At 39.1% G+C, this 15185-nt stretch overlaps 1 protein-coding gene across 1 annotated transcript in view; it reads left to right on the top strand.

Annotated features, from left to right (window-relative positions):
- The window catches only part of COLEC10 (collectin subfamily member 10), a 36716-nt gene that overhangs the window by 9401 nt on the left and 12130 nt on the right, over nucleotides 1-15185 (top strand). Inside the window, exons 2-3 of the mRNA XM_006769099.1 lie at nucleotides 12750-12821; nucleotides 14189-14260. Of these exons, the coding sequence (XP_006769162.1) occupies nucleotides 12750-12821; nucleotides 14189-14260 (144 nt within the window). The remainder of the gene's footprint in view (nucleotides 1-12749; nucleotides 12822-14188; nucleotides 14261-15185) is intronic.

Raw genomic sequence — 15185 nt, 5'->3', positions numbered from 1 at the left:
GAAATAATTATAAATATTATTTATTAATTAATAATATTTTTAATTCTCTGTAAAAAAATATTGTTTTCCTGGCAAATAAATCTCTTGGCAGAGTTGAAGGTAGACTAAAGGATGTTAGAAGGTCCTGATGGGATATGCATTAAAAACAAGAGATGGATTAGGGCTACTGAGATGTGGAAAAAGGGGTAGGATGTTAGAGGGGTCTTTCAGAAGAAAAATTGTCAGGTTATTATGAGTTCTAAATTTTGTTTGAACTGCCTGTGGACGTTCAGGTGGAAAAGTCCATAGGCAGTTGAAAATGGGTACTATAAATATTTCTTAGGCATGTCTTCTCTACAAAAGCTAAACACACGACCTATATAGTCTTGACTCATAATTTTTCTATTTTGTGATAGTCAACAGTCAAGACACTTCCATTCTCAATGAGTTTTGGGATGTCCATGGATTGGGATATTGATGTATAGTAATAGCATAGTTATCACTTATATTCAATGACAATGCTACTCTCTTATTTTAAAAAAATGTTTTTGTCCCACTTTTTACTAAAAGGAATTTGAGACAATATTGTATGTCACAGCTTTAGAGTGTTGTAAACATTCCAATGCCAGGACACAAATCTCTGCAAGCAAAAACAGGCATCAGCCAGGAAGGTGCAAATCTGCACAAGCAAAGAATGGGCTAAAAGAGGCCTGGCTTCCCATTGGCATCTTCTTTTTATCCCTCTAATGTTGAGCGATTAGAAAGTCTAGGTGGCCTATTGGATGATACTGTCATAATGCGCTACTTCTCGAGTGTGTGCTGCCTTCCAGGCACCATTCAACCCTTTGCTGGCAATATCACATTCGTTCCTCCCAATAACACCCAGAGGGAGATATTTCACTATTCTGATTTCCTAATGAGGAAACTGAGGCTTAAAGAATTTGTGTGGGTTACTAAAGTCTCTCAGCCAGTGAGTGATGGAGCCAGGACTTGAACTAAGCACTCGGATCCCACAGCCCATGCTCCTAACCACTACAGTGTTTTGCAGAAGCATGCCACCTAGTCCTGGATGGGTGGGTTTTTCCTAGCATTTGTTTCTACTGACTTGGCTCTGAATGCATTTGAATAATGAATGATATATGAAAGCAGCAGAAAAACTGCCCGACAAACCTTAATATTGTATTTTTCATTAAGTACAATGTTAGTTGTTTGTTTTTTTCCCTTCCCTGTTACTCAGACATGCAGTGACTGCAAAAGACTTGCAGGCCCAAAGTAGTAATTTTTTTAAAAAACCAAATAAGCCTGAATACAAAGAGAAGGTGCTTTGTAATTCAAGTAGAAAAGATTGTAGGATTCTTGAAATCCTGACCGTTTTTTTTTCTTTTTTGGCTAGGTTGCGCAGGGATGAGTTGAGGGGCAAAGGAAGTTCATGGGTCCCTAGAATTGAATGGACACAAATAAGGGACTGGTTGACATTATGGTCATGCACATTAATAATCCAGCTTAGGCCATAGAAAGCACCCAATAAATACTAGCTCTTGCCATTATTGACAGTGATGTTACTACCAGATAAATTAATCACAATATATCTCCTTATAGATGGCATTTTCTTGCATTTGTTTAGCACATTAATATTGAAAAAGCACTTTCATTTTATTTCCCTATTTGATATGTTATCTTGTCATCTGAGGAGACATAAGTAAAAGCATGGTCTCTTCAGCCCCACATCATTGATCTTTCCGAAGGCTCACCTTGGTAGATACCAACAAAACATGCAGCAATTTCCCTTTCATAACACTCATGATATTTATAAGATCTTGTGCTTCCTTCCCACAAACTTTTTTAAAAAATATATTTTATTGATTTTTTACAGAGAGGAAGGGAGAGGGATAGAGAGTTAGAAACATCGATGAGAGAGAAACATCTATCAGCTGCCTCCTGCACACCCCCTACTGGGGATGTGCCCCAACCAAGGTACATGCTCTTGACCGGAATCAAACCTGGGACCCCTCAGTCCGCAGACCGACACTCTATCCACTGAGCCAAACCGGTCAGGGCAATAAAAATATTTTTAAACTATCAGCACTCGCACTAGGCAGGGGGTATGACTCAGACCCCACCCTTGGGACTAGCAGGACCAGGGCTAGCAAGGCTGAGCTGGCCCCACCTGACCTTCCCACTCATGGTCATGGCCACGGAGGTACCAAGCAGCCAGGCACTGCTGCCTGTGGGGTTGGTGGAAAGAGAGCCATTCAGCCAGCAAATACTAACTGAGAAGCACTGTGTGCGAGGCACTGCCCCAGTATAGGGGACCATCTGGAACAGGGGTGGGGAACCTTTTTTCTGCCTAGAGCCATTTGAATGTTTATCACGTCCTTTGTGGGCCATACAAAAGGAGCCTCTGAAAAATTAGCCTGCTAGCCCGGCCGGTGTGGCTCAATGCCTGAGTGTCGACCTATGAACCAGGAGGTCACGGTTCGATTCCCGGTCAGGGCACATGCCTGGGTTGTGGGCTCCATCCCCAGTAGGGGGAAATAATTCTGTCAATAAATTCAGAGAATTTAGAATTTAATTTCAGATAAGACTCATGGGTAGTATTTATAAGGGGAAAGAAGGCCACAGTTCCTTATATAATTTATGGTTTTTTTAATTGCAAGAGTATTTCATGCTTGTTGTAACACATAACATTTATAAAGATGTATAAAATATACACAAAAGACCCTTCTCTTTCCAGACCCGCTTCTTCCATGTAATCATCATTAATGACTTGGCATTAACATTTATCTTTATACCATACGCCCGGTGCACGGATTCATGCACTGGTGGGGTTTCTCAGCCTGGCTTATGCCCTCTCGCAATCCTGGACCTCTCAGGGGATTTTGGAGGCCTGGTGCACAGATTCAGCCCAATCCCCGCAGGCCAGGCCAAGGGACCCCACTGGTGCACGAATCGTGCACCAGGCCTCTAGTATGCATAGAAGATCTTTGGTTAATCTCTTCCTGCTCTCTCCCTTCCCTCTGAGATTCATCAGTCTGTTTCATGTTTCTATGTCTGTGCATTGAGCGTCTGCTCCCTGGTGGTCAGTGCGCATGATGGCTACTGGTCCAACGGTCAAATGGTCACTTAGGCTTTTATATATATAGATTTATTTTACTTACTTATTCTTTGCTTTAAACAGAATTATCTGTGTGTGATTCTCTAAGAGACGTTCTTTACACAGTGTAACACAGAGCTCACTCTTCTTCCCAAGGTTTTTTTCAACTCATCTCATTACTTTTAGTAGCTGCATCATATTCCTCCTTGTATTTTCATCAATCTCATGATGATAAATTTTAAGGTTTCTTATGTTTGTTTTTTGCCACTCTAAACAAATATTTTCATATATACATTTGTTCTTACAGTTATTCCCATCAAATAGGTTCCTAAGGTAAAATAAGGATGTGGTAATTATGGAAAGATTATTTTCCAGAAATATTTTAGCCATTTACATTGCTTAAAACAATGACCTTTCTGTATATATGGCATCTTTGGATGTAACTAGTCTTTTAAAATTATAAAATCTGATGGCAAACTCTGACAGACATTGACATATATACTTTTTTTTTTTTTTTTTTACTAATAGTGAGTCTGGACTGTTTTTTTAATCTATTATTGTTTATATTTGTATTGCATCTTTTTATTTCATTTATTGTCTTTCTTCAAAAACAATTTGCAAAAGCTCTTTGCATATTAAGAATATTGAGCATTTTTATGTCTTGGTGATTGATTTTTTCTCTTTGTCTATCATATATTTGTTTATAAACTTTATACAGGGTGGGGAAAAGTAGGTTTAGAATTGTTTGTGTAGAAAATAATACAATTATTAATGAATAATAATGCAAGAATAAACTCTTTGTTTCCCATAAACCTACTTTTGCCCCACCCTGTATGTTTATGCGCCACCTTTTATCATGTAAAAACATTTCACTTTTTATATGGACATATATATTTACATTTTATTTTATAACTTCTGTTTTATTTCTCTGAGGAGATAAATTTCAAACAAAAAGAAGAGCATAAGCCTTTCCCTGGAGGCACAAATATAAAGACATTTTAATGAACAATGAATAAACAAGTTGGACAGGAATTGAAGTTATGCAGGTCAGTGTCAGAAAATAATGCCAGAAAATTCCATTGAAACTGATTTGTGAAGGCCTAAATGCTAGACTAATTAGTTTGGACATGGCTGTAAACACAAAGGAACTACTGAAATGTTTTGAATCGGGCAGTTTGGAAAACTGAAATTCAGATCCAAGGAAACCAGTATTCCAGCAACTATTGAACAGGCCCTATTCTGGGCACTGCAAGTCACCAGTGAATAAAACACCATGGAGACCTTTGAGGGATCACTTGCATGAAACAGAAGTATGGGGACTTGAAAAGGTAAAATAAAGGCAGTAGGAATGGGTGGAAAAAGAAAAGATGGACGTGAGAAAAATTAAGAATCAATATGGGAATGAAGAAGAAAAACAGTCAAAGCCAATTTGGATATTGAGCCTGAGAGATGAGAGTATGGCAGTGATATCAGTAGACACGGGCAAATTAGAAGAGGAAACAAAAGATATGGGGTGGAGGGAGCAGTAGAGACAGGGATTTGTGTATTTGCCTGTGCTACCTTACTAGATTCTAAGCAATCACAGACATCCCAGCAGACTAAAGTCAATTCATTAATCAGCCATTATTGAGAATGACATTTCAATCAATTACTAATTTATTTAACTGTATTGTCATTAAGCTCACATTTACCCAACTTGTCTTTAAGTACATTATTCTTTTATTTTGAAAACCTTTATTGAGGAAGCACCTATTGTATCTCAGACCCTGTGCCAAGTGCTGGAGATACAGAAAAAAAATTCTATCTTATCCCTGATCTGTCCCATTACCTATGACACTGTGTGGTGGACACTATGAAGTATGAAGGGAATTCCCTTCAGAGAATGAGGTTAATCCTGACTGTTGGAGAGGGAGATAAGCAGGAAAGGCTGTACTGAGGAGATTCCTGGGTAGAGGAGGTGACTCAAGAGTTGAACCTACATAAGGCATGGAGTTGGATAGAAGATAAAAATCCACATGAACTTTTGAGAACATTCTGCCTGAAGAGAATGACAAATTTTTATTTTAGCTCATTTTCTTTTTCTCTTACCTTAAGGTGTAAATTTATTCTGTGGAGCTCAGTGCAAGAGAACTCATTTACTTCTTCCTGAAAAGAATTAGGAAAAGTTTAGGGGTAGGTGAGTAGAGTGAGGTGTTTCCTTTTTTATGCTCCCATAATAGCTATGCTTACAGCATTTGCCACAGTAACTATGGGCTTACATGTCCATCATCTCCAGAGGTTTTGATCTCCTCATAACAAGGCCCTTATTCTCCTAATCTGTGTCTAATAGTTATGTGAACTAAGAAACTTGTGTTTGCAAGTGAAAAAAAAACAAAAACAAGCACAAACCAAACTTAAACTAGTTAATCAAACAAACAAACCAAGGAGAGAAGTAGACTCACATAATAGGGAGGAACTCAAGCTTAACTATGTTCAGATTCAAATGATGTGTTCAGGACTCGGTCTTCACACCTTGGTTCTGCTTTTCTCTCTAATGACTAATGTTCATGAAGGTTCGCCCTTTGTAGTGATTCAGATACTTCAATGATAGTCTATCCTTCCTACCACCCCTGCAGAAAAAGCAAGTCTCCATTTTTTAAAAAAGTTATAACTGCTTGATTTACTGAGAAGACTTATCTACAAATTGAGACCTATTGGCTCTTATTGGGTCACATGTCCATTGTTGAACCCATTACTGTGACCAGGGTTTAAACCACATGGATGGAGAATAAGTAAGTGTGGTTTCCTATGGGAAATTGTGATGCTTTTGCCAGCAGCACAGGTAGAGGATACCAGATAGACACAAGCCACAGATGCCCACTGTGTACTCAATATGCTGTCGATCAGTAAGGGCACACTCAATGCAAGAAATTTCCCTATGAACTTTACCATCCATAATATCATTTAATCTTCAGGTAACTCCCTGAGATAAGTACAACTATCTTAATTTTCCAGGATAGGAAACTGAAGCACAAAGGAAAATAATTTAGTATAAAATGTAAGAGGTGTTACTGTGAATTAGTTTGCTAGGACTGCCTCAACAAAATACTACAAACTGGGTGGCTTAAACAACAAAAATGTCTTGTTTTACAGTTGTGGAGCCTAGATGTCCAAGCTCAAGGAGTTGGAAGATTTGGTCTCTCTTAGCTAGACCTCTCTCTTGGCTTGCATATAGTTACCTTCTCACTGTGTCCTCACATGGCCTTTTTAGGGATGTGTGCACACAGCCCTCATGTGTCCGTCTTTGTGTGTTCAAGTTTTCTCTTGTCATAGGGACACCAGTCAGATTGAGTTAGGACAGCCCTAACAGCCACAACTTGATCGCTTCTTTAAAGGCCTTATCTTAAAATTTAGTCTTATTCTGAAGTACTGGTGGCTAGGGCTTCAACATATGAATTTGGAGGGAGAGGACACAATTTGGCTCATAACAGGCTACAAAAATGTTCTGTCCATTGCATGGAACTTCCAGAGGGAGCTTGAATGAGTGTCCTGTCACTCATTCCAGTTGAATAAGCCTGTGGTTCTGAAGGCTGAGTCCTTTGGCAAACGGCATCCTGGTTAAGAGCTGCTGCTATCTTCTGCACAAGACTCTTCCTGGGTGGGACAGCCTTTCTCCCTAAAGGCATGCAGTTTCCTATGGTCTAAGATGAACTTGTTTAGAGGTGGGGGTTTTTTTGTAACAATATCCCTATTGCAGGATCAGAATAAAGAATATTTTATGAACATGTAAATATTTTTTTCTATTCATGAGAAGCATATTGTTTATTGTTACTCTTAAATAAGTTTGGCCAAGGTCTGGACCTCCCTTGTCCACAGATAAGCTACCTCAGGGCAATGCAGGTGGAAAACTGGATGTCTCAAATTATTCTTCATTTAGATCTTATGTGTGCTTGCTTTTTATCCTTTTATTAAAATAAATATGAAGAAAACCGTCCCTTCAGTTCTCAAATGAGTAAAGAGGGCTGCGATGAAGTGTCACCAGGGGTCTGTAGTCCATCTATAGTGAACACCCACTGCTACCTCTGGTGGTCAGGGATCCATGCTCACAGAAGCCTGGTTTTACAGATTACCTTCTCCTGTTGGCTCCCATTAATCAAGTGATCAGTGTCAGTTCTGGTATAGGACCATTTAGGGCATTGAAGAATCCCACCTTCAGGCAATGGGCAGGAGCAATGCAGGAAACACTGACTATTACTCAGCAATGCATTTGATAGGGAATAAAGGATAAGAAATCTTTTTATTGATGTCTTCTATATGCGATTTTCATCACAAAGCTATTAAAATAAATCAAGGTACCATGTGTCTCAGAGTAAGGAAATAGCCCTCAATTTGGCAGACTTTAGAATAGGTAAGTATTCTACTTATTTCTAGTTATAGATAAAGTGAGACTTTGAGAGGTTAAATATCACACCTGAGTTCACAAAGCTGGAAAGAGATATAATTAGGACTTGAATTCCAGATATATTAAGAGTGGAGCCCAAGGGCTTCATCAATATATCATTCCAGATTACCAACAACTACCGTCTTCTATGATTGACCAATGGAAATTTGTCTTCCTCCAACCACTCTGGTCATGGCAGTTTCTTGATACATTAGGAGTCCTCTCAAAAGAAAAAATGGAATTGTTTGTCATGATTTGTTTTCAAAGAACCTAGGTTTACTCCTTTGAATGTCTGCTTCTCTTTCTTAGTGCTTTCCTCTTTTTCATTATGTATAGCACAGCAGTAGGGGCTCGAGATAAACCAGATCACAAAATTCTGTGAAGGTGACTTCAGAAAACCCTATAGTCCCTTAAAAAAGTAAAATTACTAAAATGATATTATGTTTACATAGGAGAATGTCCTTACCTTTTAGAGACACTTGCTGAAATATTTAAGGAAGGTTTGTCACGATGTCTATAATTTACTTTTTTAAAAATCGATAAAAAATAAATATGTAAAGTAAGGACAACATGTTAATTGTTCAATCTCAGTAATGGGTGTGTATTTATTTCTGTGTATCATTATGTAAAATATTTATATTAAATATTATAGTAAATATTTTTTAAAGTCAAGTAAAAAAGTAAGTAATGAATATAGAATAAAGATTGAGATACTGAATTCAAAGAGAAGTTTAAAAGAGATGTCATTCCAAAGGACTTGTATGCATGCATATAAGCATAACCAATGGATACAAGACACTGGGGGGTATAGGAGGCTAGGGGAAGGTCAAGGGGAGAAAAAAAAAAAGGAGACATATATAATACTCTTTGTAATACTTTAAGCAATAAAACATTTTTTAAAAAAAAGATATGTCATTTCTGGTGATGATGATGATGACAATAATAATCCTATTGAAACAAGAATGGGTGAGTTTAGCAAGTGCCAGGCCCTGTGCTGAATACTCATCATGCATTGCCTCCTTTAGTCCACACCAGTCCCATGAAGTAGGATAATTTTCTCAACTTTCTGAATAAAACTGAGACTCGGAGAAATGGAGCGAACTGTTCCAGACCTGTCTTCACCAATTCAGTACAGTCCTGCCATAGTGAGTGCTGGGAGGCAGTGATGAGTTGAAAGAATCTAGGACGTATGGGGAAGCAGGTGGAGGCACAGAGGGACTGATAAACTTGCTAAATGGAGATAAGACAACAATAGCAGGTCCCAGGGAACTCTGAATATTTCAGTGAAATGATGAGGCTGTAATTGAGGAAGGAAAAGTACTGGGAGGTGGTCCACTTTAAGACCATACTCTTGTATCTGGTATACAGAAGAGGGCCATGCAATAATCGATGACTATTGAAATTCCCAACAATAAGGAAGCAATTGGCATATATGGAAAATGAGTAGAGATGGGAAGGATATCTTTTGAGCAGGAGTCTGGCCTCACTAGCAAAGGACACCATACTGTCTACCTCATTCAGTTCTAGGGCTGATCAGGGGAAGGATTGCTAACAACTTCTCCCCAGTTTATAAGATTATTTTGATGGTGGGAAAAGGACAGCTTCCAGTGAATTTTCTTTAGCATTTCTAAAACCAATTCACTAATTTTTAATAATTACTTCCTCTGAGCAGGGGGTACTGACCTCAGTTCAGCTATTTCATTTCAAACTAGAATTTAATTTTAACATTTTGCTTGTTGGGGGGAAAAATAGCCTACCTCAGAAAAATTGGTCAACTGTGTGCTCTGCTGGAGAGATTGTCACAGCACGCCGATGGCCTGGAGGTGCCAAAACAGACTGTTTCTGTAAAATTGAAATTAGTTCATTTTAGCTTATAGCTTTTTACTTACATTTAAAATGGAAGTGGCTATTTTTAAAAGAAGGAAAGGAAGTCTAAATTGCTCTGCTAATCCAATGAAATATTGCCAAGAGGATAAAAGCAGACGGCTGTGAGCCATGTGGGGGATCCTTTCCAAAGCTTGTTCTTATACCTCTCCTCTGTTTTCATTAAAGCAAGTCCCAGAGATCAAATGAACCACGGACCGATGCTGAAGGCAAGGGCACAGGTAGTGTGCTTGCTTCATCTCTGCCAGCAGCCCGCTCACCACTAGGCTGGAATGCTGGCTCTCAGGTCAGAAGAATAGTAATCCAATACTCACCCTCCCAGGTCTCCTCCCATCAGGAGCCATCAGGGAGCAGATGACTAAGTCACTCATCTAATTGCCTCCAGTTAGGTACTTGTTTGAAAATGAATAGGAGAGCTCATAGGAAAGGGGAGACAGATCAGATATAATAATGGCACCAATAATTCACATTCCTGTGGTTTTATGATTCACAAAGTGCTTTGCTTCGTATACATGCTTGCCTTGGATCTTGACATTCCTGTGGTTTTATGATTCACAAAGTGCTTCGTATACATGCTTGCCTTGGATCTTACTTTTGGATGAGCATCTTCGGTCTATTGTACAGAATAGCAATCCCAAACCCAGAGATGTTAAGACAGGAATTTGTTCCCAATCATACAGTTCGTTCAAAACATGGACTTTGATAACAAATGCTCCAGTTCAAATCCTGGCTTTATTACTTAGGAGCTATGTGACTCTGGGAAATTACTTAACCTCTCTTTGATCCCATTTTGTCATCTGTGAAATGGAGCTAAGACTAGTATCCATTGGAAAGGTTGTTGTGGCGATCAAATGACAGGATGCATGTCAAATACTAGGAACCTTCTGGCATATGGTATTCAGTAAATGCTATCATTACATTTATAAAACATTTGATAGCTCACAAAATATATTCAGTTCAACTGTATTTATTAAGCACCAGAGCCAAACACTGTGCTAAATTCTGGTGATACTAGAATAAATGATTCATGGACCCAGCCATTCCACAGGACACAAGGCTAGCACAGGTAGATGGACGCCCTCAGTATAAAGTGATATTTTAAACAGTGAAGATAATTAGAGAATTCAGCCTGGCCTGAAAGTGTTAGAAAGGGCTTCCTAGAGAAACATTTCTGACTTGACCTTTAAAAAACCCTCTGGAAAAAAAGTATTATTTTTGTCCAGTCGACAAATGAGTGAAACAAGCCTCAAAAAGGGTGAGGACTTCCCAAGTTCCCTCATTGGTGAATGGTGAAATCAGGTCTCAGTTAGACTAAACTACCTCAAGGGTATGTTCTCTTTGTACTGCAATTGAGACGATAAGCTGTGTGTTTTTTCGTCTGCACTAACTTTCTTGTGTAAAAGGGAGCTATCACTCTTTTTGCCTCTCCCCTTTTCTCTCAGAAAATTTCAGCACAGAGACGTTCTCTAAAATCCACAATCTGCTAGCAGTCACAAAGGCCTAGACTGGGCGGGACAATTGTTTACCTGCAGGGATCTGGAGGGGCAGAGATATACTTGCTGTTGGGTCATAGTTCTACCGCTCGCAAGCTCTGTGGCAATAGGCAAGCAACTAAACCTCGCTGGGCCTCAAGTTTTTCCACTCATGAAATGGAGAAATAATAATCCTCACCTTCTGGAATCTCCATGATGATTACATTAGCACAGTGCTTGGCACACATTGTAATTGCTCAATAAACTTTCACTATGAACTGTAGAGAGATACCTCTTAGCCCATCCACTTCACCCCTCTGTTCTGATCGCACAAATCATCCGTCCATTCTATTTTGAAAGCCTTTCCCAGGAGATTCAAGAGCTTCATGAGTGAAATGTTCCAACACTTGACCAATGGTGCTACCTGGAAATCCAGCTCTTCCGTGCATTGCTTGTGCTTGCATCTATAATATTAACTTTCTTCTCTGGGGAAAATAAAAAAGAGGATGGCTGGCCATGCTTTTTCTGAATAAATAAATGAACATCTCAACCTTTTCTCTCTTTCTCTCCGCGCCCGCCCCCCCCCCGGCCTTTAATTCACTTCCTTCCACTGGTGATGGACAGGACTCCTCATGTCCTGAGATTGGGTGATGATAATGCAGGTAGCTGGTCATAATATTGTGTGTGTTGTGCTCTTTGTTTTCAAAGCATGTTCACATGTCTTGCTTGTTGATCCTAAAACAACTGAAAGGTAAGGAAGGCAGGTATTATCCCCATCTTAAGGATGAGGAAACTTAAGTATAAAGAAGAAAATAAAATAGCCACCACTGCTAAGCACTGATTAGGTACCGAGTCTTTTATGCATGTCATCTTATTTAAATTTCTTAAGAACCTCTCTAATAAGTGTTCGCAGTTCATTTTGTGTTAGCCGGAGAGGAAAATGAGACCCAGAAAAGGAAGTCAGGCACCCAACTTTCTCCAGACAGTAAATGGTAAAGCCAAATTTCAAGTCCAGATCTGTCATACTCCAAAGCCAATAAGCTCAATCATAAACTTTTAAAGATCTGCTCAACCCATCGGTGACTGCCATGACATTAAAATCCAGAACTCCTGATTCACAGACCAGGGCACCTTTCATTAAACCATTCATTCAGTCCTTCTTGACTGGGTGAGGTACAGGAGCTGGGCCCACCTGTGATCAGGTAGTCTCTGCTCACACAGACTGCTCTGCGGCTGTCCCAGTCTTAGCTAGTCTTCTGTCCATAGCTTCCTGGTCCATGCCTATGGGTTCCCAAGCATGCAGTCAGGGGGTAATAAATTGATGGGTATATAATATATTTATATAATTTTAAAATAACAATTTATATTATTTTACAAATATTTATATAATATATTTCTATTATACATGTTATATAAAACATAATTATACATATAACATATCAACATATATATGTTTATATAGGGAGAGATATAATCTATCTACTGCATATATTTAATGTATATACATGTAAATGTTTCCAGAGTTTGCCAGAATCTCCAGCAAGAATATAGATTTGTCAGGCCAAACAACCTTCTCCAGGATTCACCAGTAGTATATTTCTTTAAACATAGACTTGGACATGGAGAAAAATGAAAGAGAAATGGTACTAGGAGTTTCTTCTCTTCCTGGGTGTCCAGTCTATCTCTATCTCTATCTCTATCTCTATCTCTATCTCTATCTCTATCTCTATCTCTATCTCTATCTCTATCTCTATCTCTATCTCTCTTTATCATCTCACATGGAGGTTGTAGGCAAGCTCTGAGTAGAAGGATAAATTCCAACCATCTTCACCTTACCCTGGGAGTACGTGCTAATGTTGCTTCTTGAGCTGCTTCACTCTTTCGTTTTCCATTTCACAAGGAGACGATGGTGAAAAAGGAGATCCAGGAGAGGAGGGAAAGCTTGGCAAAGTGGGACGCATGGGGCCAAAAGGTAAGTAAAATGGTATGAACTTGATCTGTAATGTTAGAATTGCTCTTCTCTCTCCTGGACTTGCTCTAGGAATTAGCAGCTTTCATAATGCCCTTTGCTCTAAAGATACATGAAATGTATTTCAGATGTAAAGTTACTTGCCACCAGAGTTCTTATGAGTTGCCTGTCAACAAGACTCAGCCCCATTTCTCAAATTTCATCCTTAGGGGTGCCTACAGTGGGGCACTCTGGGAGCCCCAGGGAATAGCAATCTCTGAGAATATCTAAGAAACTATGAGTTTTGGAAACACAGCTGGGTTCAAAGCTGTATCTCCCCTTAGAAGCCACTACTCAGCAACTTTTTTTTGGCTAACCTAGAAATTAAGGAGGAAGAAAAGGAGGAGAAGAAAATTGTTTGATTCTTTGATGTTCTCACCTTTCTCAAACATCTGGTGGACTATGGAGAGAGTAGGAGCAAAGAAGATGAGAATAACACAAAAGCTATTAGAGAATGTTTTCACTCACAAACCAAAAGTAAGCCTCACTCAAACATGGCTATGGATTGTGACATGTGTCTTCAAGCACTGGAAATATTCCCTGACAACTGTGCAAAATGGTGGCCCAAGACCACTGCTCTTTAAATCTTCATCATTTAAAGAGAGGCAAACACTCCCAGGCCTTTGAGACCTCAACTTGAGATATTCTGATTTAAAATACTTTTATACTATAAATATGTATAATATTCTATACATTTGTTGTACATTCCCTAAGATAGTCAAATCCAGTTGTAAAACAGAGCAGAAATAGAACCCCAAAGTGAAGCTGAAATTGATCTAGCGAGGCACAGAATTAGAATAAAATGCAAGAATTCTTCACTCAGCCGCTTATCTGGCCTTTAGATTAAACATCTTCTGCTGTAGTCCTTTCAGAAAGATTGCATGAGTAAGCATTTTACTATCATCAGGTTCAGGATTGTCATACCCACATTTTAATTTTAATATACATTATAATGCTATTGAAATAGTTAATACAGCCATAACCGGTTTTGCTCAGTGGATAGAGCGTCGGCCTGTGGACTGAAGGGTCCCAGGTTCGATTCCAGTCAAGGGCATGTACCTTGGTTGCGGGCACATCCCCAGGAGTGGTTGTACAGGAGGCAGCTGATGGATGTTTCTCTCTCATCCATGTTTCTAACTCTCTATCCCCTTCTCTTCCTCTCTGTAAAAAATCAATAAAATATGTATTTTTAAAAGTAGTTAATACAAATATACCACAGATATGAGAATGCACTCTTTGGTATTTCCTTCAAGTGGATATCATAAATTAGCCACATCTTTAAAGGGAAGATAAAATGTTAGGGTATAAAGATGATCTGCTTTGCTTTCCAGGAATTAAGGGAGAACTGGGTGATATGGGAGACCAAGGCAACATTGGCAAGACTGGGCCCATTGGCAAGAAGGGTAAGCCACATCTTCCCATTCTCCAACAGCAATTTCAAGCACATTGAGCATACCTTTGATATATCTGAAAGGTTCTTTGGCATAAAAATGATCTCTCTCTCTCTCTCTCTCTCTTTTATAAATATAAGTATTCTATTTCTTAATACCTTGGCTATTTAGTAATAGAAACCAATTATTAATATAACTCAAGGTAGCAGAGGACAGTATAATTTTATTTCTTGAGTGGACTAATAGTAATTCCATGTCAGTGATCTATTAACAGGAGAGAAACTTGAACATCTTTTGTTTTCAGTCTTTTCCTGATTCTGTACATAATTACTGCTTCAATACTACAAATACCTCTATTACAAAAATAGAGGCAACCTCCTCTTTATTACCTACGTACTCTTTTCCTATCTTCTCTTAAAGCCCCACATACATAGCAGGTTGTAATTGCTTCTGATCTTTAGTAATTCATACAAGCATTGTTCCACTTTGTTTGAAGATACAAACTAAAGGAGAATCTAAATCTTATTGCAAGAAGCTCAAATGATTTAGGAACACTGTACTTCTTCAGAAAGAATTATAATAATAACTCTATGACTACGATAAGAACCATCTGGGAGAGTAGACAAGATTGACATGAAGAATTGACCTGGGTCTCGAAGGACAGTAAGATGTTTATGGAAATAGAAAAAGGGCATTTGAGGGGGATACAAGAAATAGTTGTGCAAAGGTACAGGTCAGGGGAAACTCGGTGCCTCGGGTAATAGAATTCCACAGCCGTGCGTTACCCCCCAGCCTTCCACACATGCTCGAGCAGCTGCGTAATTCAACATGTGTCTCCCAGCAGCCAGCTGTGTGCTCCTGTGAGCAGGCTGATGGATGAGGTCTGAGCTAAGGTTGTGGCCTCTCCCCTGGCATCCTGCAGTGCAGTACTTCTCTC

Source organism: Myotis davidii, unplaced genomic scaffold (genome assembly GCF_000327345.1).
Source record: "Myotis davidii unplaced genomic scaffold, ASM32734v1 scaffold1, whole genome shotgun sequence".
NCBI classification, from domain to species: Eukaryota; Metazoa; Chordata; class Mammalia; order Chiroptera; family Vespertilionidae; genus Myotis; species Myotis davidii.
This window is presented reverse-complemented; position numbering and strand designations above follow the sequence as displayed.